The 26,231-nt window shown below is 41.2% G+C and overlaps 1 protein-coding gene across 10 annotated transcripts in view; it reads right to left on the bottom strand.

Annotated features, from left to right (window-relative positions):
* Nucleotides 1-26,231, bottom strand: part of LOC122561550 (nuclear receptor subfamily 2 group C member 1-A-like) — a 123,378-nt gene that overhangs the window by 52,004 nt on the left and 45,143 nt on the right. For all 10 annotated transcript variants that reach the window (XM_043713314.1, XM_043713320.1, XM_043713323.1 and 7 more), the window contains 2 exons: nucleotides 18,854-18,910; nucleotides 12,703-12,781 (listed from right to left, as the gene is read on the bottom strand). Coding sequence is in view for 3 of the 10 variants with exons in the window: in XM_043713321.1 (XP_043569256.1) it covers nucleotides 12,703-12,759 (57 nt within the window). In the remaining 7 variants the exon portion in view is untranslated. The remainder of the gene's footprint in view (nucleotides 1-12,702; nucleotides 12,782-18,853; nucleotides 18,911-26,231) is intronic.

Raw genomic sequence — 26,231 nt, 5'->3', positions numbered from 1 at the left:
CCACCATAAACATTCATTCTCTCTATCACCAATGTTCAGTGGCAGCAGTGTGCATTATCCACAACAAGCAGTGTAGCAACTCAAAGGTTCTATCAACAGTGCTTTCTAAACCCTCTACCACTACCACTGAGAAGGACAATAGTTGCAGATACAATGGGAATAGCACCATCTGCAAAATTCCTCCCAAGCCACAGACCGTCCTAACTTAGAAATATGTCAGCACTCCTTCAGTGTCACTGGGTCAAAATCCTATAACTCCCTTCTCCAGTGGTATAACGCCCACTCTTGCCTCTTTCTTTTATGTATCTAAAGAAACTCTTGCAATCTTCTTGTATATTACTAACTAGTTTACCCTCACATTTCATCTTCTACTGCCTTATTGCTTGTTTAGATATCCTCTGCTGGTTTTTAAGGGTTTCCCATTAATCTTCACCACATTGTATGCTTTTTCTTTTGTTTTTATACTTGCCCTGACTTCCCTTGACAACCATGGTTGCTTTGTCCTCCCCTTCATATGTTTCTACTGCCCTGGGATGAATTTGTGGTCTGCCTCCTGAATTATCCCCAGACACGCCTACCAAACAACTCGGGCCAGCTCCCCCATCATGGCTTTGAAGTTACCATTACTCAATTGTAATACAACATCTGATACCAACTTCTCCCTCTCAAACTGTAGAGTGAATTCTACTGTATTATGGTGACTGCACCCTAGGGATTCTTTCACTTTAAGCTCCCTAATCAAGTCTGCCTCATCATACATCACCAAATCCAGAATTGCCTATTCCCTAGTAGGGTCTACCACAAACTGTTCTGAAAAAAAAATCTCTTAGATATTCTACAAATTCCTTTCCTTGGGATCTGCTACCAATCCAATTTTTCCAAATCTACCGACATACTGAAATCCTGTGATTATAATTTAAAGTGCCGTTTTATTTGCCTTTTCCAATACCTGATTTACTTTCTTTTGACTACTGCTACCAGGCCTGTACATAACTCAGATTAGTATTGGAGGTTCCTGAACTCTTATCCAGATTCTACACTTACCGACTCTATATTATGTTTTGCTAACGATTTAATTTCATTTCTCACCAACAAAACAACCCCAATCCCTCTGCCTGCCCTTTCAATAGGACATGCATCGTTGGATATTTAGTTCCCAGCCCTGATCCCCTTAAAATTGTAGCTAGGCCTCTACAATAATTAGTGAAGGGGTGGGGATGTGGATTAAATGACTTGAAGTTTAAAAAGAAAAAAAGAAACGGCCTAGTAGGCAGTGAAGAGGAAAACAATAATCAAGTATGACAAGAATGGGCAAGAATTAGAACCAGAGTTGATAACAATGGTAAGAAGTCAAAGCTTAGGCTTTTTTATCTGAATGCAGTCAGATCACGGTAGAGGAATTGATGCCACAACTATTGAAGTCAATAATGAATGGCAAGGGAAAGAGGCAAAGGGTGGAAGACATCCATTGGCCTCTGAAGAGTTGCCTCACTGTAAGAGAAAGTACTAATCAGGAAATAATAGAGGACTGTAACAAGGGCACTGCAATTGTCCGTTAATCTGTATATTGACTGGACAAATCAAATGGGCAAGGGTAACATGGAAGATGAATTTGCAGAGTGTATAATGGATTATTTCTTACTGTTGTATATTGCACAACCTATCCAGGAATTGACTATTTTGGGTCTAGTAATAAGTAATTGAGGAGGATTAATAAGATGTCATAGTTAAGGATTCACTATCAGGTAGGAATTGCAATATGGTGGAATTTCAATTTCAGTTTGAGGGAGAGCACAAAGGTTCAAAACCATCACCGTCAACTTAAAGAAGGGCAATTACAGAGGTATGAAGAAAGTGTGGTCTAAGGAGGGCTGAGAAAATAGTCTAAGAAGAAGATCACTGTGTAATCAAGGTCAAATACTTAAGCAAACATTTTATAACATTCAGCAAAGATTAACAAAAGATAATAAAGGAGAGTAGCCAAACAAAAACTATGGCATGTAAAGCAGTGAAAAGTAATAATAGACCACATGATTTTTTTGTTTTCGGAACCAGCAGCTGATGTCTAAAAACCTAATAAGGGAGAAAATCAACTGTGAAAATAAATCAGCAAAAGAAAAGGAAATAGCAAGAGCTAGAGTGCATGTGGGACCTTTGGAAGATGCAACTGGAGGATTCATAACAAGGAGCAGACAGATACTTTAAACCAATATTTTGCATTGACCTTCACTGCCAAGGACACTATAAAAATTCCAGAGGTAACAAATAAACTTAAATGCTCATGGGAGGAATGGTATTGTAAGAGTCTCTATTATGAGGGATTAAATATTTGACAAATTAATGAGACCGAAGAGCCTGGTAAAAACAATGACTGCAGATGCTGGAAACTAGATTCTGGATTAGTGGTGCTGGAAAAGCACAGCAGTTCAGGCAGCATCCAAGGATTAGAACCTGGTGGCCAGCATCCAAAGTTTTAAAGGAAGGGGCTGCAGAGATAGTGGAGGCATTGGTCAAAATATTCCAGAACTCACTGGATGGGAAAGTCACCAATGTGACATCCCAGCTCAACAAGGGTAGGAAACAGAAAATAAGAGAATATAAGTGAGCTAGCCTAACATCTGTTGTTGGAAAAATGCTAGAATCCATTATTAAAGAAGAAATAAGAGTACGTTTATCAAAGCATAGCAGAATTAACATGGTTTGTGAAAGGTAAATCATGCTTGGCCAATTTGCTAGAGATCTTTGAGAATATAAGACAAAAGGGATAAAAGGGGAAAATCAATAAATGTAGACTATTTGGATTTCTATACAGCATTCAGTAAGGTTTCACATAAAAGGTTATTGCACAACATAGAAGATCACTTTAGGCTTAATGCCTTAGCATGGATTGAGGAGGATTGGTTAACACACAGAAGACAGAGTTGAGATTCATGAGTCTTTTTCAGGTTGGAAAAACATAACTTGTGAGTGCAATAAGCATCAGTCCTAGGGGCTCAATTATTTCCTAACTACATTAATGACATGCAGGAGGGAGGGCAAATGCAATATATCCAAATTTGCTGATGATACAAAATTGGGTGGAAGGACTTGTTGTGAGGAGGACATTAGCAATCTGCAAGGGGATAGTGGCAAAAATTTGTCAGAATTTAGTGTAAGAAAGTGAGAGGTTATGTACTTTGATAGGAAGAATCAAAACGCGTATTATAACACTTAAGTGGAGAGAGGCTGTAAAAAAGAGCAATGCATAGGGATGTTGGTGTTTTTGTGCATGAAATGTGAAAAATTAGCAAGCATATGCAACAAGTGCATAGGCAGGAAATTGAATTTTGACTTTTGTTGTTTGGGGACTGGAGCTTAAAAATATTCAAGTCTTGTTATATCTAACAATTCATCTAATTTGCAAATGTACACAGTCACTGCAGTGAACTAATGCTGTTTGCAGCATTAACTTCCATTTCCAGAAGTCATACAGAGAACTGTAAAGGTCCACACAGAAGAAAATTAGGAGGAACAATGATTAAAATTGTACATGGCATTGGTGAGGCCAAACGGATTTACGGTGGCTCTGTGGTTAGCACTGTTGCCTCATAGCACCAGGGTCCTGGGTTTGATTCCCGCCTGTCTGTGTGGAGTTTGCACATTCTCCCCGTGTCTGCATGGGTTTCCTCCGGGTGCTCCAGTTTCCTCCCACAATCACAAAGATGTGCATGTCAGGTGAACTGGCTATACTAAATTGCCCACAGTGTTAGGTGCGTTAGTCAGGGGTAAATATAGGGTATGGGAATGGGTTTGGGTGGGTTTCTCTTCAGAGGGGCGGTGTGGACTTGTTGGGCCGAAGGGCCTGTTTCCATACTGTAAAAAATCTAATCTAATCTAATCTATAGACTTGCCCATGAACAGAAACATAACCCATCTTCTACAGCATCACTTATAGACTCAAGATGACAAATATTTTTTGCTGCCCAACTTTACCACAGCATGTTGGTGTAAGACCATAAGCAGCAGCAGAAGTAAGCCATCCTGCTCATCAACTCTGCTTCACCATTCAATGAGATCATTGCTGATGTAATCATTCTAAACTCTTTTCTGGTTTTTGACAAGTTGCACGTACAATTTACTTTTCCTATCTCTTCACCTTGCTATTGTAGAACAGAACAAAGTTTCACTAAAGGCAAAGTCTAGTCACATTAACAAAGCACAAGTTTAAAGAGACAAATGTTCTAGCCCTTTTTTTTGGGTTATGTTCTAACAATACAGAGTAAGTAGTTCAAAATGTTGATGTGTAAAAGGAAGAATCCTGAAATTATCCCTGCAGGATTGAGTAACATCATTACTTTGTATTAATCACTTACTGAAATTACTGACATTCGCGAACGCAAGAATTATGCTTTGCTGGTGAATCAGATGGCTAACTCTGACAAACGTGCTACTATTAATTAATAAAATCTTGTTACACACCATAATAGTCAGTCATTTTTGCATTTTTTAAACAGTACAATGAATGACAGGCACAAGGAATAAAATTAGAATTTCACAGTATAGAAGGACGTCATTCAACCCACTGCCTCTGTATCAGCTCTCTACAGAGCTAATCAGCTAGTCCCACTCTCCAGCCCTAGCTCCACAGACCTCTACCTTCACCCTGTTCAAATATATATATAGAACATAGAACAGTACAGCACAAAACAGGCCCTTCAGCTCACAATGTTGTGCCGACCACTGATCCTCATGTATGCACCATCAAATTTCTGTGACCATATTCATGTCCAGTAGTCTCTTAAATGTCCCCAATGACCCTGCCTCCACAACTGCTGCTGGCAACGCATTCCATGCTCTCACAACTCTCTGTGTAAAGAACCCACCTCTGACATCCCCTCTATACTTTCCTCCAACCAGCTTAAAACTATGACCCCTCGTGTTAGTCATTTCTGCCTTGGGAAATAGTCTCTGGCTATCGACTCTATCTATGCCTCTCATTATCTTGTATACCTCAATTAGGTCCCCTTTCCTCCTCCTTTTCTCCAATGAAAAAAGTCCGAGCTCAGTCAACCTCTCCTCATAAGATAAGCCCTCATAGATTTACCTGCACTTGGTCCATATCCCCTTCAATAGTTTCCAAATCTCCCCTCCCTCCACTTCATCCCAGATCCATCCCTCTTTCTCAGATCCCTTCTCAAGCTTCTCACCTTAAACTTATGCCATCTAGTCTTAGGTGTGTCTGCTATGGGAAGAGATCCTCATGATAACCCTGTCTGTGCTTTGTGTAATTTTGTGTATCTCAATCAGATTCCCCTCCGCCCCCTCTGCTCCTGGGTAAACAAGCCTGACCTATTCAGTCTCTTTAATAAAAATTACAAACAGTAGAGGCCCAAGGACAGAGCCCTGTCGAACACCACTCACCACAGACTTCCAGGCAGAATATTTTCCTTCTACTATCACTCGCTGTCTTCTGTTGGCCAGCCAATTCTGTATCCAGACAGCTATGTTCCCCTGAATCCCATTCCTCCTGACCTTCGAAATAAGCCTACCATGGGGAACCTTATCAAATGCCTTGCTGAAGTCCATATACACCACATCCACAGCTCGACCCTCATCAACTTTTCTAGTCACATCCTCAAAGAACTCGATAAGGTTTGTGACACATGACCTGCCCCTCACAAAGCCGTGTTGACTGCATTTAATCAAGCCATGCTCTTCCAGATGGTCATAAATCCTATCCCTCAGAATCCTTTCTAACACCTTGCAGACGACAGACGTGAGACTTACTGGTCTGTAATTGCTGGGGATATCTGGCTCTCTTTTGGAACCTCTTATGGAATCTGCCTCCACCACTCTCCCAGGCAGCGCATTCTAAATCCTAACAACTTTGAGTAAAGAAGTCTCTCTTCATCTCACTCTGAGCTCTCCTGCTGACAATCCTGAGGTTGTGACTACTAGTTACTGACATACTAACCAGTGGAAACTCCCGCCAAAATTGTTCATAATTTTGAACACCTCAATAAGGTTACCTTTTAATCTTGTCTGCTCCAGGTCAATCTCTCTCATCTTTCCTTGTAACTAAAATCCTTCACTCCTGGTATCATTCCATTAAATCTCCTTTGATCTCTTCTCCAGGGCTTTAACATTATTACTTAAATAAAGTGCCCAGAACTAAACGCAATACTCCAAATGTGGTTTGATCAAAGATTTGTCGAGATGTAGCATTACTTCCTTGCTTTTGTACTCTATGCCTCTATTTAGAAATCCAAAGTTCCTATAAGTCTAATCAACAACAGTATGCTGGTCGTAATGTACCAGGTTTATCGCTATCATTGTAACTTAGCTGAGAACACATTTGAAGGTCAAAATATTAGCATTGATCCATGAATCAATCAATTTAAATTGATTCAAACATCCTATGCAATTGAAAACAAATGATGTCACTTATTTTCGAAAACAGTTATGAGCAATACTGTGCTTTATGCCCTATGATTCAATATATCAGCCAAGGATTTGAAGTACATCTGAGGTTGACTGCATCTCATTTAAGAGACACATTGGTGCAGTGGTAATGTCACTAGACAAGTAATCCAGAGCCCAGTTTAGTGCACTAGAGATATTGATTCAAATCTCACCATAACCCCTGTTAAATTTAAATTCAATTAATCAAATCTAATCTCAGTACTGTTGACCATGAAATAAGCATAAAAACACATTTGGTTCATTAATATCCTTTAGGGAAGGAAACCTGCCATTCTCACTTGGTCGGGTCGAGATGGTATTGCAAGCCCACAGCAAAATACTTGGCTCTAAGTGCCCTCTCAAAGCACCTAGCAAACGACTCAGTTCAAGGGCAGTAGGAATATGCAATAGATGCTGGCCTTGCCAGCGATGCCCATATCGTAGGTAAGAAAGACCGTCAGTCAGTCAGTCATTCTGAATCCAGCAGAGCTGGCACTGGTACCAAAGTGATAATGTTAAAATAAAGAATGAGTCACGTTTTCAAGAAAAAGTCAAGGTTATGGTGAGAGTTAGTACAGAATGATTTATTGACATTAAAGAAAACAATTTAATGCGCTTCTCTGGTTTATATGGCGTAGTATTTTATACAGTATAAAGTAAATACACTTGCTGGCTTATAGCCTCTGCTAAGGTTTGATAATGCCCATCTTCTAGTCAATGGATCAAACAACAGATATGATACATTCTAATAACCAGGCTACCATGACAAGGTTTCTCCAAGTCTCAGTACATTTAGTTATAAATAGTGAGCAGGTAAAGGCACATTCCAGTTTGCAAGTTCCTTGTTGACTGGTGGATGAATCAGAACTAAAGGGTAGCTGCATAAATTCAAAGCATAAAATTCAAACAAGATCCCAGTTTGAGGCCACATATTTACAAATTATTATTTACATCTGTTAAAACAGTCTGTAAATTACAAGCTTAATAACTTTTCACTTTTGCTGTAATGAAAAATGGCACTTTCTACAAAGGAATCGCATTTCAACTTAACAGGTTTTGTAGTAGTCTGACACCCATTTTCAATAAAAAGCAAATGCCTCAGGCACTATTTCCACAGATTATATCTTTCAAGCTCTGGAGTATATTACAATAAAGCATGTTTAACAGCTTGATTACTTAAAATGTTTTTTGATCAGCAGTTGGTAAGTTATGTTAAATGTAATCAAAAACTCTAATTATTGGAGGCTCCTCAAACTCCTAAAATATTTCAATATTTTACATCCTGATGAAATCATAGAGTCATAGAGATGTACAGCATGGAAACAGACCCTTCGGTCCAACCTGTCCATGCCAACCAGGTATCCCAACCCAATCTAGTCCCACCTGCCAGCACCCGGCCCATATCCCTCCAAACCCTTCCTATTCATATACCCATCCAAATGCCTTTTAAATGTTGCAATTGTACCAGCCTCCTCCACATCCTCTGTCAACAAAAAAAAATCAATAATAAGGCAGTCAACCCATTGTCCCTTCACTGGTAGTTGAAGGGGTAATTCCATTAAATTTGTTTTCAGTAATTCTCTTGCAACTACCAGGTTGCACTGAATTTGCACAGTATCATATCTTGCAAAATGTTCAATTTGAGAAACAAACTAGACCGTCCGTTCATGTGGTTGGTTTTCTACATGCAAACATCAACCTGCTGCTGAGTATTTTCCATGATATAGTCAAAGAGATAGACAGAACAGAAACAGACTATTCGGTCCAACTTGTCCATGCCAACCAGATATCCTAAATTAATCCAGTCTAGTTTTTCAGCATTTGGCCCATATCTCTCTCAGCCCTTCCAATTCATATATCCATCCAGATGCTTTTCAATATTGTAACTGTACCAGCCTCCACCACTACTTCTGGCAGCTCATTCCATACATGCACCAGCCTCTACTTGAAAACGTTGCCCCTTATATTCCTTTTAAATCTTTCCTCTATCACCTTAAAGCTATGCCATCCAGTTTCAGACACCTCCATCCTGTGGAAAAGATCTTGCCTATTGGCCCTTTCCATGCCTCTCATGATTTTATAAACCTCTATAAGGTCACCCCAGGGTAAATAGCCCCAGTCTATTCAGCCACTCATTCTAGCTCAAATCCTCCAACCCTGGCAACAGCCTAGTCAATCTTTTCTGAAACCTTTCAAGTTTCACAACATCCTTCCTATTGCAGGGAGACTGGAATTGCATGCAGTATTCCAACAGTGGCCTAACCAATGTCCTGTACAGCTGCAACATGACCTCCCGACTCCTATACTCAATGCACTGACCAATAAATGAAAGCAAACCAAACACCTTCTTCACTATCCTATCTACCTTCACTTTGAAGGAACAATGAACCTGCACTTCAAAGTCTCTTTGTCCAGCAAGACTCCCCAGTCTTGTTGACCGTTAAGTTTATAAGTTCTGCCCTGATTTGTCTTCCCAAATTGCAGCACCTCACATTTATTTAAATTAAACTCCATCTGCTTACTCATTGTCCCATTAGCCCATCTGATCAAGGTCCTGAAAGGTAACCTTCTTCACTGTCCACACATCTTCAATTTTGACAAAATGGAGCGAGTGCAGTACCGATCCTTGTGGCACTCCATTGGTCACAGGCCTCCAGTCTGTAAAGCAACCCTCCTCCACCATCACCCTGTCTTCTATCTTCGAACCAGTTCTGTATCCAAATCCCTGGATCTCCCTCTATTCCATGTGAACTAACTTTGATAATCAGTCTATCATGAGGAACTTTGTTGAACACCTTAGTGAAGTCCATATGACGTACACCGCTTTGCCCTCATCAAGCCTCTCCATGACTTCCTCAAAAAATATCAAGTTAATAAGATACTATTTCCCGTTTTGACTATCCCTAATCAGTCCTTACCTCTCCAAATACACGTAAATCTTGTCCCTCAGGATTCCCTCCAACAACTTGCCCACCACCAATGTCAGGCTCACCAGTTGTAATTCCCTGGCTTTTTTAAATAGTGGCACCACGTTAGCCAACTTCCAGTCTTCTGACACCTCATCTGTGGCTATCAATGATACATATCTCAGTAAGGGGCCCAGCAATCACTTCTCTAGTTTCTGTCCCAGGGATTTTATTTTCACTTCTTTATTGATTTGTGGGATGTAGGCATCACTGGTTGGCCAGCATTTGAATGCCCCTTCCTAACTGGCAGCATGGAGGCTCAGTGGTTAACATTGCTGCATCACAGCACCAGGGACACAGGGTTCGATTCCAGCCTTGGGTGACTGTCTGTGTAGAGTTTGCACATTATCCCCATACATCTGCATGGAGTGTGCTCAGGTGCTCCGGGTTCCTCCCACATTCCAAAGATATGTAGGTTAGATGAATTGGTCATGCTAAATTGCCCATAGCGTTCAGGGATGTGTAGGTTAGGTGCTTTAGTCAGGGATAAGTATCAAGTTTGGGTTTGGGTGGGATACTCTTCAGAGGGTTGGTGTGGACTTGTTGGGCTGAATGGTCTGTTTCCAAACTGTAAGGATTCTATGATTCTAATTGTCCTTGAGAAGGCGATGGTGAGCTGCCTTCTTGAGTCACTGCAGTCCACCTGCTGTGGATCGACCCACGATGCCATTAAGGAGAGAACTCCAAGATTTTGATCCAGCTACAGTGAAGGAACAGCAATATAATTCCAAGTCAGGATGGTGAGTGGCTTGGTGTGGACCTTGAAAGTGGTGGTGTTTCCATAGATCTACTGCCCTTATCCATCTAGATAGAAATGGTCAGAGGTTTGGAAGGTGCTTCTGAGGATCTTTGGTAAATTTCTGCAGTGTATCTTGTAGATAGTACACTCTGCTGCTACTGAGCATCAGTGGAATAGGGAATGAATGCTTGTAGATGTTGTGCCAATCAAGTAGACTGCTTTGTCCTGGATGGTGTCAAGCTTCTTGAGTGTTGCTGGGGCTGCACTCATCCAGGCAAATGGGGAGCATCCCATCACACTCCTGACTTGTGCCTTGTAGATGGTGAACAGGCTTTTGGGAGTCAGGAGGTGAGTTACTCTCTACAGTATTCCTAGCTTTGACCGGCTGTTGTAGCCACTGTGTTTTGTGGTGACTGCAGTTGAGTTTCTGGTTAATAATAACTTGAGAATATTGACAGTGGGGGATTCAGTGATGGTAACATTGTTGAATGTTAAGGGGCAATGTCTTATTCAGGATGGTCAGATTTGCATTAATATAGCGCAAACGTTAGTTGCCACTTGTCAGCTCAAGTCTATCTGGATACTATCCAGATCTTGTTGCATTTGAACATCTTTTCCTGAAGAAGGGCCTGTGCCCGAAACGTCGAATCTCCTGTTCCCTGGATGCTGCCTGACCTGCTGTGCTGTTCCAGCAATAAAGTTTCGCATTTGAACATGGACTGCTTCAGTATTTGAGGAGCTTGAGAACATTGCATAATCATCAGCCAACGTCCGCACTTCTCGCCTTATGGAGGAGGGAAGGTCATTCATGAAGCAGCTGATGATGATTGGGTTGAGGACACTATTCTGAGGAACTCCTGCAGAGGTGTCCTGGAACTGAGATGACTGACCTCCAACAATCACAACCATCTTCCTATGTGTCAGGTATGACACCAACCAACCACCGGACAGTTTGTTCCCGATACCCATTGATTGCAGTTTTGCTAGGGCTCCTTGATGCCAAACTCGGTCAAATGCAGTCTTGATGTCAAGGTCCGTCACTCTCATCTCACCTCTGGAATTCAGCTCTTTTTGTCCTTGTTTGAACTAAGGCTGTAATGACGTCAGGAGCTGAGTGGCCCTGGCAGAACTCAAACTGGGCGTTACTGAACAGGTTATTGCTGAGCAAGTGCTGCTTGATAGCACTACCGATGACACCTTCCATTACTTTACTTATAATTGAGAGTATACTGATGGGATGGTAATTGGCCGGGTTGGATTTGTGCTAGGTTTTATGCACTTGGGCAATTTTCCACATTGTTGGGTAGATACCAGTGTTGTGACTGTACTGGAACACCTTTAAGACATCTAGTACCACCTCCTCTGTAATATGGACAATTTTCAAGATGTTGATATTTATTTCTCCACATTCTATACTTTCCACATCTTACTTCACAGTAAACACTGATGCAAAATACTCTTTTAGTATCTCTCCAATCTCCTGCAGTTCCACACACCAGCGGCCTTATTGAACTTTAAATGGGCCCTATTATCTCCCTAGATAATAGGAGTTTTAGTCCTTAACGTATTTATAAAATCTGTTTGGATTCTCCCGAACCCTATTTGTCTAAGCTATTTCATGTATCCTTTTGCCCCTTCTGATTTCCCTCTTATGGATACGCCTATTGCCTTTATACTCTTCTCAGGAATCACTCAATCTCTACTGTCTATGCCTGACATATGGTTCCTTCCTTTTTCTTGACCAAAACCTCAATTTCTCCAGCATTGCCGACACATACCACCCTTGCCCTTCACATTAACAGGAACATACCGTTTCTGGACTTGTGTTACCTCATTTTTGAAGGCTTCCCATTTTTCAGCCATCCCTTTACCTGCAAACATCCGTCCCCAGTCTTGGCAGTAACCCACCTACCTGACTGTATTTGCAGTTTTTCTACCTTCCTACAGCAGACATCCATTATACCCCCTAGCTTCTGTAAATTCCTCATTGCCACTAACTGCCGCTCCAACCGATCCATGCGCTCAGATAGGATTCGCAATCCAATACACTTACTGCAGACATAATCATCAGTAACATGGAAACTCTCCCTAATCTCCCACATCTGACAAGCAGAGTACATCACTCTACTAAAGGAAATCTCTGCACCTTAATCGACAGCCCAGAAAATAGCTCAGTCTCACTCATCTAAAAAACACTGCTCCAGGCTAGCTTAGTACCTTTTTTAATATTTTCACAGTGTAATTAAGAGGCAGATCTCAATAAAAGCATATAATCAAAAAATAATTCTTTCTACTCAATATTATAAATTTACAAAACAAAAACAGTAAGGTTACAGCAAAGGCAGCAGCTGTGCAGGTTACTGCATGGTCAGACATCCCTGTAGGTTTCGTTCTCCTGATGTTCACTTGATATAAGTTTTCTCTTCCAAAGGAGATACAGTGAACTCCTGGACCAGACTATGAAACTGATGAAACGCATCAACTGAAAACAGAACTTAAAATCAAGATTTTCAAACTGTTAATCTCTGGAAAGCTGCTTTAATATTGTCCGCGTACCTCAGCCATTTGATGTTCAGCAATCTGCTGTGCCAGCTCCTCCATATTGTTTGCCATTCAGAATACTCATGGGCACTTCCTGCAAGAAATACATACAAATAGTTATTTTGTCGTAAAAAAACTTAAATACTGCTGAAAAGACACATTTTGTTGAAGCTTCTTGTTTAAATTTAAAGAACATTTGGCTATTAATTGCCAGTCATAATCTAACTGACGCACTTTGTTGTGGTCCCAGCTAATGGTAATGCTGGATAAGTCAGATCCTAGAATGTAACCTGGCTTGATAAGCTCATATATTTAAGTTCTGTAGTTGGTTAACATGGTGGTTTGTCATGAAAACATAAATCACACGAGGAGGCAGATATCCTTTAATAACAACAGAAACATTTATTAGACAAGTAAATAGACAAAGCTATATAAATATATATGGAAAAGGTATAAAAATCTTAACATAGTCAAAGTTTGCACCTATTTCTCATGTCATCTCTTATACAGACTCATTCCCAGAGAAGTATCACATCTCAGCTTTTAAATCTTTACTTAACTGACACTTTCCAGTTTCTTCTTCTCGAATTGTAGAGATAATCTTTCAATATCAAGTCAATTGGTATGAAACTTACACAATTCTGGTTACCTAAATTTTTTCAGTTTAATTTAAATAAACTGAAGTTTTCTATCTAACCTTCCCTGGCTTGGATGCTCCACAGACTGGAAACCACTTTCAATAAGGGGACTGAGTTCCCTGAACTGACTTGATTCTCCTGCTAGAAGAAGCTGTTCTATTTTCTGAACTGTATTGCTCTGAACAAATAGGATGGTCCTTTTGTTCTAAAGCCGAAGTTAAATGAATGCCTTAATGTGTTCATTCTACCTGCCATGAATGCAATATTTAAACATGTTATCCATTAATACCACAGAGCTTCTCCCAGGCATGCTTTCTTGAAACTGATGTACATATGAAAATACAAATTAGGAGAAGGAGCAAGCTATTCAGCTCATTGGTGTGGACTTGATGTTTCATTACTGTAGGGATTCTAAGTCCTCAAGCAATCAAAGGCTGCTTGTCTCACAAGCTCTGAAGACAGAAGATGACTGTGAATACATGGTTGTCCCATTCAACTTGGCTCAATGTTGACATTCTCATGTCAATATTGAGGAGATGGTGTTGGGTGTCTGTTAGGATCTGTCCCAGGATGCTGACTGAGACTAGGAAGGAGATTGCTGGGGCTTTGACAGAGATGTTTATATCCTCTTTAGCCACAAAGTCCCAGAAGATTAGAGAATAATCAATGTTATTCCCTCTTTAAGAAGAGCAACAGGAAAATCCAGAACATTATAGGCCAGGGAGCCTTACATCAGTAGTAGGAGAATTATTGTAGAATATTCTTAGGGACAGGATTTACTTGCATTTGGAAAAGAAAGAAATTATTGGGGAAAATCAGGATGGCTTTATGTGGGGTGAGGTCTTGTCTCACAAACTTGTAGAGAGTTTTGAAGGAGTGACAAAAATGATTGATGAGGGGTAAGGCAGTGGATGTTGTCTACATGGATTTTAATGAAACATTTGATAAGTTATCTAATGGTAGGCTAGTCCAGAAGATTAAGTCGCATAAAACCATGGTGAGTTGGCAAATTGGATGCAAAATTGGCTTGGTCATAGAAAACAGAGGGTGGTTGTGGAGGGCTGTTTTCCTGACTGAAGGTCTGTGACCAGTGGCGCTCCTTGAGAATCAGTGTTGGAACCTCTGTTGTTTGCAATATATATAAACGACTTAGATCAAAATGTAGCTTGTCTGATTAGTAAATTTGCAGACAACACGAAAATTAGTGGAATTGTGAATCTTGAGGAAGGTTATCAAAGGATGCAGCAGGACTTAGATCAGGTGGAGTTGGGCAGAGAAATGGCAGATGGAATTTAATCCTGACAAGTGTGAGATGATACATTTTAATCATCAGATTCAAGAGGAAATTACACAATTTAACAGGGTGTTTACCTCCCTGAAAGTGGGATTAATTCAGAACGGCAACATGGTCAGCACAATCAGAGTGGGCTAAAGGGCCTATTCCTATGCTATACTACTTTACATTCTAAATCCCCTCTTGGTCCTGCCTTTCATATTTGGAAACGACAGCTGGAACAACAATAACTAATCAAAAACATTACAGCCTTTTTTACTTTAGATTTCTCCATAGATTTATTTTGTAAGTAAAGTTTAAAAGAGAGACAACTAGGATAAAGGTAGAAAAGCCATTGTGCAGAGAAATCAGGTTTCCTTCGATTCCCTTTAGACTTCACTTTTAGTGTAAGGAACTGTTTGCAAACAATCTTTGGTTCTCATTGTGCTCGTTTTATTTTTAGGAGGTATATCGATGGCTAGAAAAAGTTGGGAGTCTAATCGATGCAGAACTTCCAGAATTTGAGCTAGCTGCAATATCGGTCAGTGGATGGGAACAATAGTATTAGGGAGGTAGTGAACAAAAAATTTTTTAACTGTTTTCCAATTCTCAGCTGCATGCCCAGCACAGAAGCTCCTGCTTCGTTAATATCCTTTAATGTATGCCTGGAGCAAAATTTCCACTTTGAGCACCATTTAGTTTCAAACTTAAATCTTTAGATCTAAGGAGGCCCCAAATACCAAAATGTAGCCCCTGATACTCTAAACATAACATCCAAGAAACAGCCTTCAAAACAGAATATTTTGATTCTTGATACAGTATATCAAAACACAGGGATGATGTGAAGTTGGAGATCATTATTTTCAGTCTTTATCTGGGATATCCCAGGTGTGTGAGGGTGTTGTGGGGACAGTTTGCAGGGAGGCTGTTGTTTATCTTTTTCAGTCAAGGTTTTTACAGTCTGGGTACAGAGCAGTTTGGAGAAGGGAAGAGAGAGATCTTCCAAAAGCTATAAAAACAGATGGACCCGTAATAAAGGGTTACTCGAAACAAGGATAGTTCTGATTTGGAGTCACTGAATAAATTTGTGGCAAGACTCACAGTTGAGCTTCCTCCATCAGAGCTGTGCTCAAAATACACATAAACCAGAAATATTCAATCACAAGGACCTTCATTCAGAGAAAAGTTGTCCCCATAAGTAGGATCGCCAGAATCTGAGGAGCTGCTCCTTAATCACGGGTTGATTCCCTCATGCACTTTCTGCCGATAGTCTTTTGAAAATAAACCTAAGTCAATGCCAAAGCTGGGGCAGTTGGGCCTTTGCAGGGGATCCCAAGACTAGTGTGCAGTTTTAGGGGGTGAGCAAGCTGCAAAAGCAAAAGAGGTGGGAGGTGATTAGACAGAAGTGATTGCAAGGGACATGGGGTAGTGCAAGAAGGTAGAGGTGGGGTGGCAAGGAGAGGCCCAAAGAGAGGCTGCGAATGACAGAAAACTATTTTAAACTTGCCAACAAAAGAATACTTAGCTGACTCGGAAGTAGGAAAATTTGTAATCATTCCTTGCAAAAGAATGTGGAACCTCAAGCTCAAGGCTGCATTTGTTCAGAGGTTACTGTCTAGGGAAAAGGTGCTGAATACTTCTATTGTAATGAAGACTGTGTCAATTGTTAAACTGAGATATAATTTTTTTAATAAAAGAGTAGTAACTGCCTAGTAAAATATTTTAGCTTTGTCCTTATGCAATAGAAGTACATGAACTGAGACACCACTAATCTATGTAAGTTTGGAATGATGGATTTTTGCATGTACAGCCATGTTACTTTGAAAAATAAACTGTTAACTTAGGTCTATTATCTTATACCAATTTAAATATATGGTGTCTCAGAATTAATGGTGTGTGTGTGATGTGGCTTTAATTTTCATGGATGACTGCAAATTATTAAGGATTTTGATGAATTCTTCCAATTCCATTTCTTGACAGCCCCAAAACCTCATATGTCAATGCAGGTTGTTACACTTGACTATATGAAGAAGTAACCAGGAACGCTGATGAGGGCAGGGCAGTACAAATAGTCTATATGGATTTCAGTAAGGCCTTTGATCAGTTTCCACATGCTAGGCTGCTCTGGAAGGTTAGATTACATGGAATCCAGTGCAAGCTGGCAAATTGGATACACAATTGGCTTGATGGTAGGAAGCAGAGGGTATTAGTGGAAGGATGCTTGTCAGACTGGAGGCCTGTGACTAGTAGTATCCCTCAAGTGTCAGTGCTGAGCCCATTGCCGTTTGTTATCGAGGTCAATGATTTGGATGAGAATGTACAAGGCACGATTAGTAAGTTTGCTGATGACAGTGAAATTGTTGGTATCGCGGACAGCGATGAAGGGTATCAGAAATTGCAGCAAGACCTTGCACAACTGGAGAAGTGAGTCGAGAAATGCAAATGGAGTTTAATTTAGATAAGTGTGAGGTTTTGCATTTTGGGAAGTCAAATCAAGGTAGAGGTTTTATGGTGAATGGTAGGGCCTTAAGGGGTGTGGCGGAACAGAGGGATCTTGGAGTTCAGGTTCACAGTTCTCTTAAAGTTGAGTCACAGGTAGATAGAACAGTGAAGGCAGCTTTTGACATACTGGCCTCTGTCAGTCAGGGCATAGAGTTTAGAAGTTGGGAAGTTATGCTGCAGTTATACAGTACGTTGGTAAGGCCACACTTGGAGTATCATGATCAATTTTGGTCATCTTGCTATAGGAGGGATGTTATTAAACTGGAAAGAGTGCACAAGAAATTTACAAGGATGTTGCCAGGACTCAACATTCTGGGTTACAAGGAGAGGTTGGACAAGCTAGGGCTTTTCTTTTTAGAGTGGAGGTGACTGAAGGGGGAACCTTATAGAAGTGTATAAGGTCATGAGAGGCATGGATAAGGTGAATGCACTCAGTCTTTTTCCCAGGGTTGGGGAATCGAGGACTGGAGGGCATGAGCTTAAGGTTAGAGGGGAAAGAATAAAAGGGAATTTGAGAGACAATAGAGGGTGATAAGCAAATGGAATGAGCTGCCAGTGGAAGTGGTTGACACAAGAATGTGAACAACATTTAAAAGGCATTTGGACAAATACATGGAGAGTAAAGGATTAGAAGGATATGAGCCAAGTAGAGGAAAATGGGGTTACGTAGACAGACATTTTGGCCAGCATGGTCTAGCTTGGGCCAAAGGGCCTGTCTCCGTGCTGTAGGATTCTATGACTCTGACTCTATAATCACGAGAGTTAGTGAAAATAAAATTAAAACTCTAAAATCCAACAGGAGAGCCTTCCAAAATCAAAAAGTAGCACTCAAGAAAACCTCAAGGATACCCCTACAAATAGTTATCCACTGCCTCTGAAAATAGCATGGACACGAGGAGAATCATTTCCTGAGAACTGTGTTGCATCTTGGTTTGGATTCAGGAGAATTGAAGGAACCAGCAATATCATGTGAAGCATAGGGGAACTGTTGGATGGAAATAGAACTGGAACAGGAAGTATTCAGTTGAGATGTTATGGTTTTAAAGTATAAGAGCTTTTAAAATATAGTGTTAAAGCTAGTAGTACTTATCTTGTTCACCTCTTGCAAGGCAATAAAGAATTCTTTTTGAAGCACAAAAACTTGTGGTGTAATTTGTTTGGTTAATAAATGAAAGTTTCAATTTCTTTTTTAAAATTACTGGTGTCTAAGTTGGACCACAACAAGCCAAACAAAGTAGTAAAATCAATTCTAGTAAGCTTTATGATAGCAAGCAAGCATGGTACTATTAACAGGTGTACTGCAACACAAGAACACTTCCACATTGCAAATGGCTATAAGCTAAGCAAAAGTAAAATGTACTATAAACAAGATTAGCTACATACTAATCCATAAGACGTTTGACACAGACTGTTCATATTTTCCTTAATGCATTAGCACTACAGTTAAGAAATAAAATTTTTAGATTATGTGACTTTTCTTCATTTTAAAGCCAATAGTATCTATTTTAACAATGGAACTGTGTGCTAAAGGGAGCTAATGCACACTCTTCATTCAAGTTGTCTCAATAACTGATTGAAGGACCTTTGTTATACAATATCTGTATCAAATATGGAAACCTTTCTGGAAATAATTGAACATGGTATGTTTAAGCAGTATGTATTCCATTTATAAACTCATTGCAAATGTGTAAGCTGAAATCAAGTTACAGCTTCAGTTGTGTACAAGTTTGATACAGAATTCTCTGCTGCTTACCGTTCTTTATCCTTCCTTCTCCAGCCCAACACTTCAGACGAATGACACCCTATTAATCTGCAGGATGAAACAGACAAGAAAGTTGGATACTTACTAGCATTTCAAAAATATTATTATTCAACTGCTGTGATTTAGCAATGTATTATACAAAGATCTGCACAACACATCGCAAAGTGGTTTACAACTAATGAATTACTTTTGAAACATAGTGACTGTTGTAATCAGCTGCAGCTAATTTCTGAGGTCCTGCTGGGCTCAGAGATAAACCATAGGTCATCTACATTCAATTATATTGTTTAAGGGGAAACATTATTGACCAGAACAGTGGGGATAGCTTCCAATTCTTAGTTAATCTTTTTTATCTGCATGAACTGTCAGATATTCAAAGGCTTATCCACACACAGTGCTTCTAATGAGGTAACACTCATGCAGTATCACACTGTAATGAGAGCCTAGATTAGGTACTTGAGTCTCTGGTGTGGACATAAAGTTCAACCTGAAGGAAGGGTCAAATTTGAATAAGGGAAGCTATGCAAGCCTGAGGCACATATTGGTTGAGCTGGACAAGGAAAATATACTAAAGGGTATTTCAAGTAGGCAATGGACAATATTATGATTCCTTAATTAAACGGCTATACATCCCTTTAAGCTTCAAAATCTCAAAAATGGACAGGAATTCCCGATGAAAGGCTTTTGCCCAAAACATTGATTCTCCTACTCCTCGGATGCTGCCTGACCTGCTGTGCTTTTCCAGAACCACACACTCGACTGTAATCTCCAGCATTTGTAGTCATAACTTTCTGCTGGATAGATTCTTGTTAGGCATGGGAATTAAGGATTACTGGGGGTAAATGGAACGGAGAAAGATCTTGTTGAATAATGAAATAGGTTTGAGGGGCTGAATGGTCCATATTTGCTCTAATCGCATATGTTTCCACCTCACCAGCCTCCACATTCAAAGGATGATCCTTTGCTACTTTTATCACCTGCAGTAGGATGTCACACCCAAATACATCTTCCTCTCCCTTGTCAACATTCGGGAGGGATGATTTTCGCAGTGACACCCTGGCCCACGCCAATCCGTTCTATAACACCTCTCCCACCAAAGCAATTGCAGAAGGTTTAACACTTGTCCCTTTATCTTTTCTCTCCTTAATATCCAACAATTTCCAGGTGAAGCTGCAATTTATTTGCATTTCTTTTAACTCAGTCTACTGCATTTGCTGTTCACAATACAGTCTCCTTACCCTGGTAAGGAGGGCTGCAGATGCTGGAGAGTCAAGAGTTGAAAAGGGTGGTGCTGGAAAAGCACAGTAGGTCAGGCAGCATCCGAGGAGTAGGAGGGTCAATGTTTTGGGCATAAGCCCTTCGTCAGGAATGTAGAGGGGGAAGGGGATGAGAGATAAATAGGGTGCTGGGAGGAAGGTGATAGATCGATGCAGGTGGGGGTAATTGTGATAGGTCGGAGGACAGAGCAGATATGCCAGAAAGAAGATGGAGAATTAGGACAGGTCAAGAAGGCGACACCGAAATGGAGAGTTGGATCTGGGATGAGATGGAGGAGGGGAGGTTTGGAAACTAGTGAAGTCGATGTTGATGCCATGTGGTTGAAGGGTCCCAAGGCAGAAGATGAGGTGTTCTTCCTCCAGTTGGCAGGTGGCTTTGATTTAGCAGTGATCCCCTACTCCCAGTTCCTCCACTCTACCATATCTACTCCCAATTTCTCTGCCTCCACTGTATCTACTCCCAGGAAGAGCAATTCCACTCCAGGATGTCCCAGATGTCTTCCCATTTCAGAGACCGCAATTTCCCCTCCCATCTAATCAACAATGTCCCTCCAGCGCATCTCCTCCACTTCCCACACCTCCAACCGCAACAAGGGTAGAATCCTCCCCATCCCGGTCCTCACCTTCCATCCCACTAGCCTCCAGATACAGCGCATTATCTTCCACCATTTCTGCCACCCACAGACAGACCCCACCACCAAGGATATATTTCCCTCCCTACCATTCTCTCTGTGACTCACTTGTTCGGTCCACGTCTCTTACCAACCCACCCTCCACACCTGGCACCTCCCTCTGCTGCTTCAGGTGGCGTAAAACCTGCATCCACACCTTCCCCCTCACCTCCATCCAAGGCCCCAAAAGATCTTTTCACATTTGGCAGAGATTTTCCTGCACACCTGCCCACCTCATCTACTGTGTCTGTTGCTCTTGATGTGGTCTCCTCTACATCAGGAAGACAGGATGCCAACTCACAGAGTTTCAGGGAAGATCTTTGGGACATATGCACCAAACAACCCCATTGTCCTGCTGCTGACCACTTCAACTCCTCCTCCCACTCTCCTGAGGACATGCAAGTTCTGGGCCGCCTCCACCACCCAATCAAAGTGACCTGCTAACTGAAGGAAGAACAACTCACTTTCCAACTTGGGACCCTTCAACCACACAGCATCAATATTGACTTCATTAGTTTGCAAATCTCCCCTCCCTTCCCCCCACCTCATCCCAGATCCAGCCTTCCAATGTGGCCCTGCCCTTTTGACCTGATCTGTCCTGTCCATCTTCCTTCCTAACAATCTGCTCTGCCCTCCCCACTGACCTATCACAATTACCCCCCCCACCTGCTTGTCTTCCCACCACCACCACCCTTTTTGACTCTTACCCTGGTGAGACCAAATGCAGACTGGGGAACTGCTTTGCGGAACACCCTGACTCTATCCATGAGCTTTAAATTGCTTGCCATTTCAATACACCATCTTATTTTCATGCTAGTGTTTCTGAGCTAGGCCTCCTACAGTGTTCCAGTGAAACACAATGCAAGCTGGAGGAACTGTACTTCATTTTCGATTGAGGCACTTTACAGCCTTCAGGACTCAACACTGAGTTAAATGCTTTCAGACTATGGTCACTTCAGTGTGTTTTTTGTATGGGTTTGCGCTCAGCACAGCTGATCTATTTTTCTGTTATTAACATCATTGTCAACCATATCACTTCTCTACTATCATTAACACCCCCTTTTGCTTTTTGTTCTGGGACATGGGCGGCACGGTGGCACAGTGGTTAGCACTGCTGCCTCACAGCGCCAGAGACCCGGGTTCAATTCCCGACTCAAGCGATTGACTGTGTGGAGTTTGCACATTCTCCCTGTGTCTGCGTGGGTTTCCTCCGGGTGCTCCGGTTTCCTCCCACAGTCCAAAGATGTGCAGGTCAGGTGAATTGGCCATGCTAAATTGCCCGTAGTGCTAGGTAAGGGGTAAATGTAGGGGTATGGGTGGGTTGCGCTTCAGCGGGTCGGTGTGGACTTATTGGGCTGAAGAGCCTGTTTCCACACTGTAAGTAATCTAATCTTTAGATGCCGATGGCAAATGGATGCCTATTGTGAAGGTACCACTTAAAAGAAATGAAGATTAAACATTCTCTTGGAAACTATCTCTAGAGGATGAATAGTCCAAAAACAAGAACAGGTTAATGTTCATCACTAAGCTAGGAAATGAGGCAAGGACTGGGGCAAGTTCCACTAGAATATTTCAAATTCTAAAATATCTACACATTCTCTCTTACAAACTCTGCTGAGCTATTTAGAACATATGAAAATCTGTACAATCAACAAAAGTTCTGGTCAATAGCGTGATGGCAATAAATGTCTATGTCACACTCAACTGCATGCGCTTTCAAAATCCAAACAATTAAAATCTTATGACTATTCAATAATTATCAGACTGTTCAATAGTCACAGGCTTCCTGAGTTTAATTGCCCACTGTTTTACACCAAATGAAGAAAAGATTAGGTTAGACTGAATGCATATTTTGTTGAATAGCCTGTCCATATTCACTTCTATTTTCATTTGTGGATCTTCACTGGGGTAAGGTATCAGATAGAGAAGATAAGAGTTACATGTTTTCAAGGCATTGCTTTGAAAATATATGTGTTATTACTGAGTGCTTTGAATTCAAAACAAAGCACTTTACTACTCTATACCACAGCAGCAAACATTCTTGCTAGACACAAAGTAAACTTTATTTGCATAGTGTAGTTGTTGTCAATCTCAAACTACCATGCAATATCATCGGTGTTTCGTCCCCTTCAGAACAACCCTTTCAGCACAATGCACTGTAATGTAGCAAGAGCAGGCTGTTTGCTCACAAAAATTGTATCAGTAGTTAGGCATGGTTAGATCAAGAGGGCAGCTTCAGATGAGCGTGATGAGAAAGGAGCACTCCTCCATTTGGTCCAGACTGGGGAGTGATTGGAGAAAAACAAAGCAGAAGTCAAAAAGTACACTCGGTGTGACCGGTCGTTTTCTTCTGAAGTCAGAATGACGCCCTTGCCTCACAATCCGGTTTCATCAGCGACCTGAGTCAATGTGTGGCATTGTGACCCAACAGGCAAAGGCACCAACCTGTCTAGTTAGTAGGACGTTAAAGGAGTTTGATATTCTGATGGTAAAATAAAAGGTCTACGAAAATTGCTGACCAAAGGAAATTGAACTATTTATCATAAGGGCTGCTACAGATGGTGCAAGAAGTGGCTAACTGCACTCATGTGGAAAGAATGCCAAAACAGCTTTACTGATCTTGAAAATTCATTTTAGAATAGAATATAGAATATCCAGGGTGTGGAAACAGGCCATTAGACCCAACAATGTCCTGCTGTGCTCTTCCAGCACCACTGATCCAGAATCTGGTTTCCAGCATCTGCAGTCATTGTTTTTACCAACAAGTCCACACCGACCCTCCGAAGAATAACCCAGCCAGACCCATTCCCCTATTCTATTATTCTACATTTCCCCTGACTAATGCACCTAACCTACATATCCATGAACATTTTGGGCAATTTTAGCAGAGCCAGTTCACCTAACCTGCACATCTTTGGATTGTGATGTGGACGAGCCAGTGTTAGGCTGGGGTGGACAAAGTTAAAAATCACACAACACTGGGTTATAGTCCAACAGATTTATTTCAAAGTATGAGCTTTCAAAGTGCTGCTCCTTCATCAGGTGGCTGTGGAGCAGAACCATAAGACACAGAATTTATAGCAAAAGATTACTGTATGTTACATATTAATGAACCAAAACCTGCAATGCATTCTAAAAGATGAAAGACTTAACAGCAATCTAGGTTTGTTCAATAGATCATTTCAGTTGCAGGACACTGCAATCTTTTGCTATAAATTCTGTGTCTCACGGTCCCAGTCCAAGCTACCTGATGAAGTAGCTGATGCTTCCAAATAAACTTGCTGGGCTATAACCTGGTGCTGCATGATTTTAAATTTTGGATTGCAGGATGAAACCGGAGCACCCTGAGGAAATCCACGCAGAGATGGGAAGAATGTGCAAACTTCAGACAGACAGTTGAGTGAGGCTGGAATCTAACCTGGGGCTCTGGCACTGTGAGACAGTAGTATTAACCACTGAGCCACTGTGCCTCCCAGCCTTTGAAAGGCTTTACTGATCAGTTTTTTAAATATTAGATTACCTACAGTGTGGAAACAGGCCCTTTGGCCCAACAAGTCCACACTGACCCTCCGAAGAGTAACCCACCCAGACCCATTCCCTATAGTTATCCCTGAATAATGCACCGAACTATGGGCAATTTAGCATGGCCAATCCACCTGACCTGCACATCTTTTTTTTGTGCTGTGGGAGGAAATCCTCGCAGACAAAGGGAGAACATGCAAACTCCACACAGACAGGAGCCCAAGACAGGAATTGAACCCAAGTCCCTGGCACTGTGAGGCAGCAGAGCTAACCACTGAGCCGCCCCTGGGGTTCAATTGGGGATCAACTGAAGCCCATTCACTGGATGCAATAAAAAATTCAATGTTTTCATCCCCTGCAGCATTTGCTTTTCATATACTGCACTGACTTATCTTCATTAAAATTAAGAAACCTACATTTTCTATGATTTCCAAATCTTTTCAGCTCAGCACCTTTTAAAAAGAAAAATGAGCTTTGTTCATCAGTATTGCTAAGCAATGATTTTCCCAGTTTTGGATGGTACAAATCATGACAGCACCATTTCTAACCAGAGAATAAATCCACAGAGGGTTGAAACTCAGCCTGCCAACACCGCATTTATTAACCCAACCTCAGACGGTATTATTTAGCCCGCAACAACCAGAGTGCCACCAATGCATCACCTCAAAACAGATCTTTAGTTCCCTTTACCATTATCAGAACATGAAATTATTTTTGCAATCTTCCAGAACTATAGATCAAGGCAATAAAAGCATTCTAATGCCACCAAGTCATAAATTATGCCACTAAACTCACTATGTGATCCAGTTTCTTGTTAAAAAAATGACAAGAATATTCAAAATATCAGAACTGACTAAACAAGGGAGAAGGAAAGAGGCCAAAATTAAAATAGGAAGCATACAAAATTCCAGAATCCTGAAAGAAAGACCAAATTATGCCTCATTGGGAGATCGTTATGGAGAGCTAAATAACAAGAAATTGATTTTACTGTTTTGCATATTGCACAGGAATCATGTATCCCCTGCAGAGAAAATATTTAGTTGACCATTCACAGAAGGTTTCAGAGAAGGTGGATTTGTCAACAACAGTGAATCCATCCAAATCTATCTGCTGCATGTACAGGAATTTTGCTTTTAAATTTGATTCACAGTAACATTCTAACCAGATAGAAAAGTTTGCTGATAACTTTATTGTACTGAAATGACAGAATTATCCATAAAAGGAAGGAATTATAACTTCACTGAACAGGATAACTCTTGTCACACTGTATACAGCAACAGTTACAAAGTCATAGAGATGTGCAGCATGGAAACAGACACTTCGGTCCAACCTGTCCATGCCGACCAGATATCCCAACCCAATTTAGTCCCACCTGCCAGCACCGGGCTCAAATCCCTCCAAACCTTTCCTATTCATATACCCATCCTAATGCCTCTGAAATGTTGCAATTGTACTATCCTCCACCACTTCCTCTGGCAGTTCATTCCATACACATACCACCCTCTGCATGAAAAGGTGCCCTTTAGGTCTCTTGTATATCTTCCCCCTCTCACCCTAAACCTATGCCCTCTAGTTCTGGACTCCCCCACCCCAGGGAAAAGACTTTGCCTATTTACCCTATCCATGCCCCTCATGATTTTGTAAACCTCTATAAGGTCACCCCTCAGCCTCCGACGCTTCAGGGAAAACAGCCCCAACCTTTTCAGCCTCTCCCTATAGCTCAAATCCTCCAACCGTGACAACATCCATGTAAATCTTTTCTGAACCCTTTCAAGTTTCACAACCTCTTTCCGATAGGAAGGAGACCACGCAATATTCCAACAGTGGCCTAACCAATGTCCTGTACCTCCCAACTCCTGTACTCAATACTCTGACCAATAAAGGAAAGCATACCAAACT

Source organism: Chiloscyllium plagiosum, chromosome 23 (genome assembly GCF_004010195.1).
Source record: "Chiloscyllium plagiosum isolate BGI_BamShark_2017 chromosome 23, ASM401019v2, whole genome shotgun sequence".
Classification (NCBI taxonomy): Eukaryota; Metazoa; Chordata; class Chondrichthyes; order Orectolobiformes; family Hemiscylliidae; genus Chiloscyllium; species Chiloscyllium plagiosum.
This window is presented reverse-complemented; position numbering and strand designations above follow the sequence as displayed.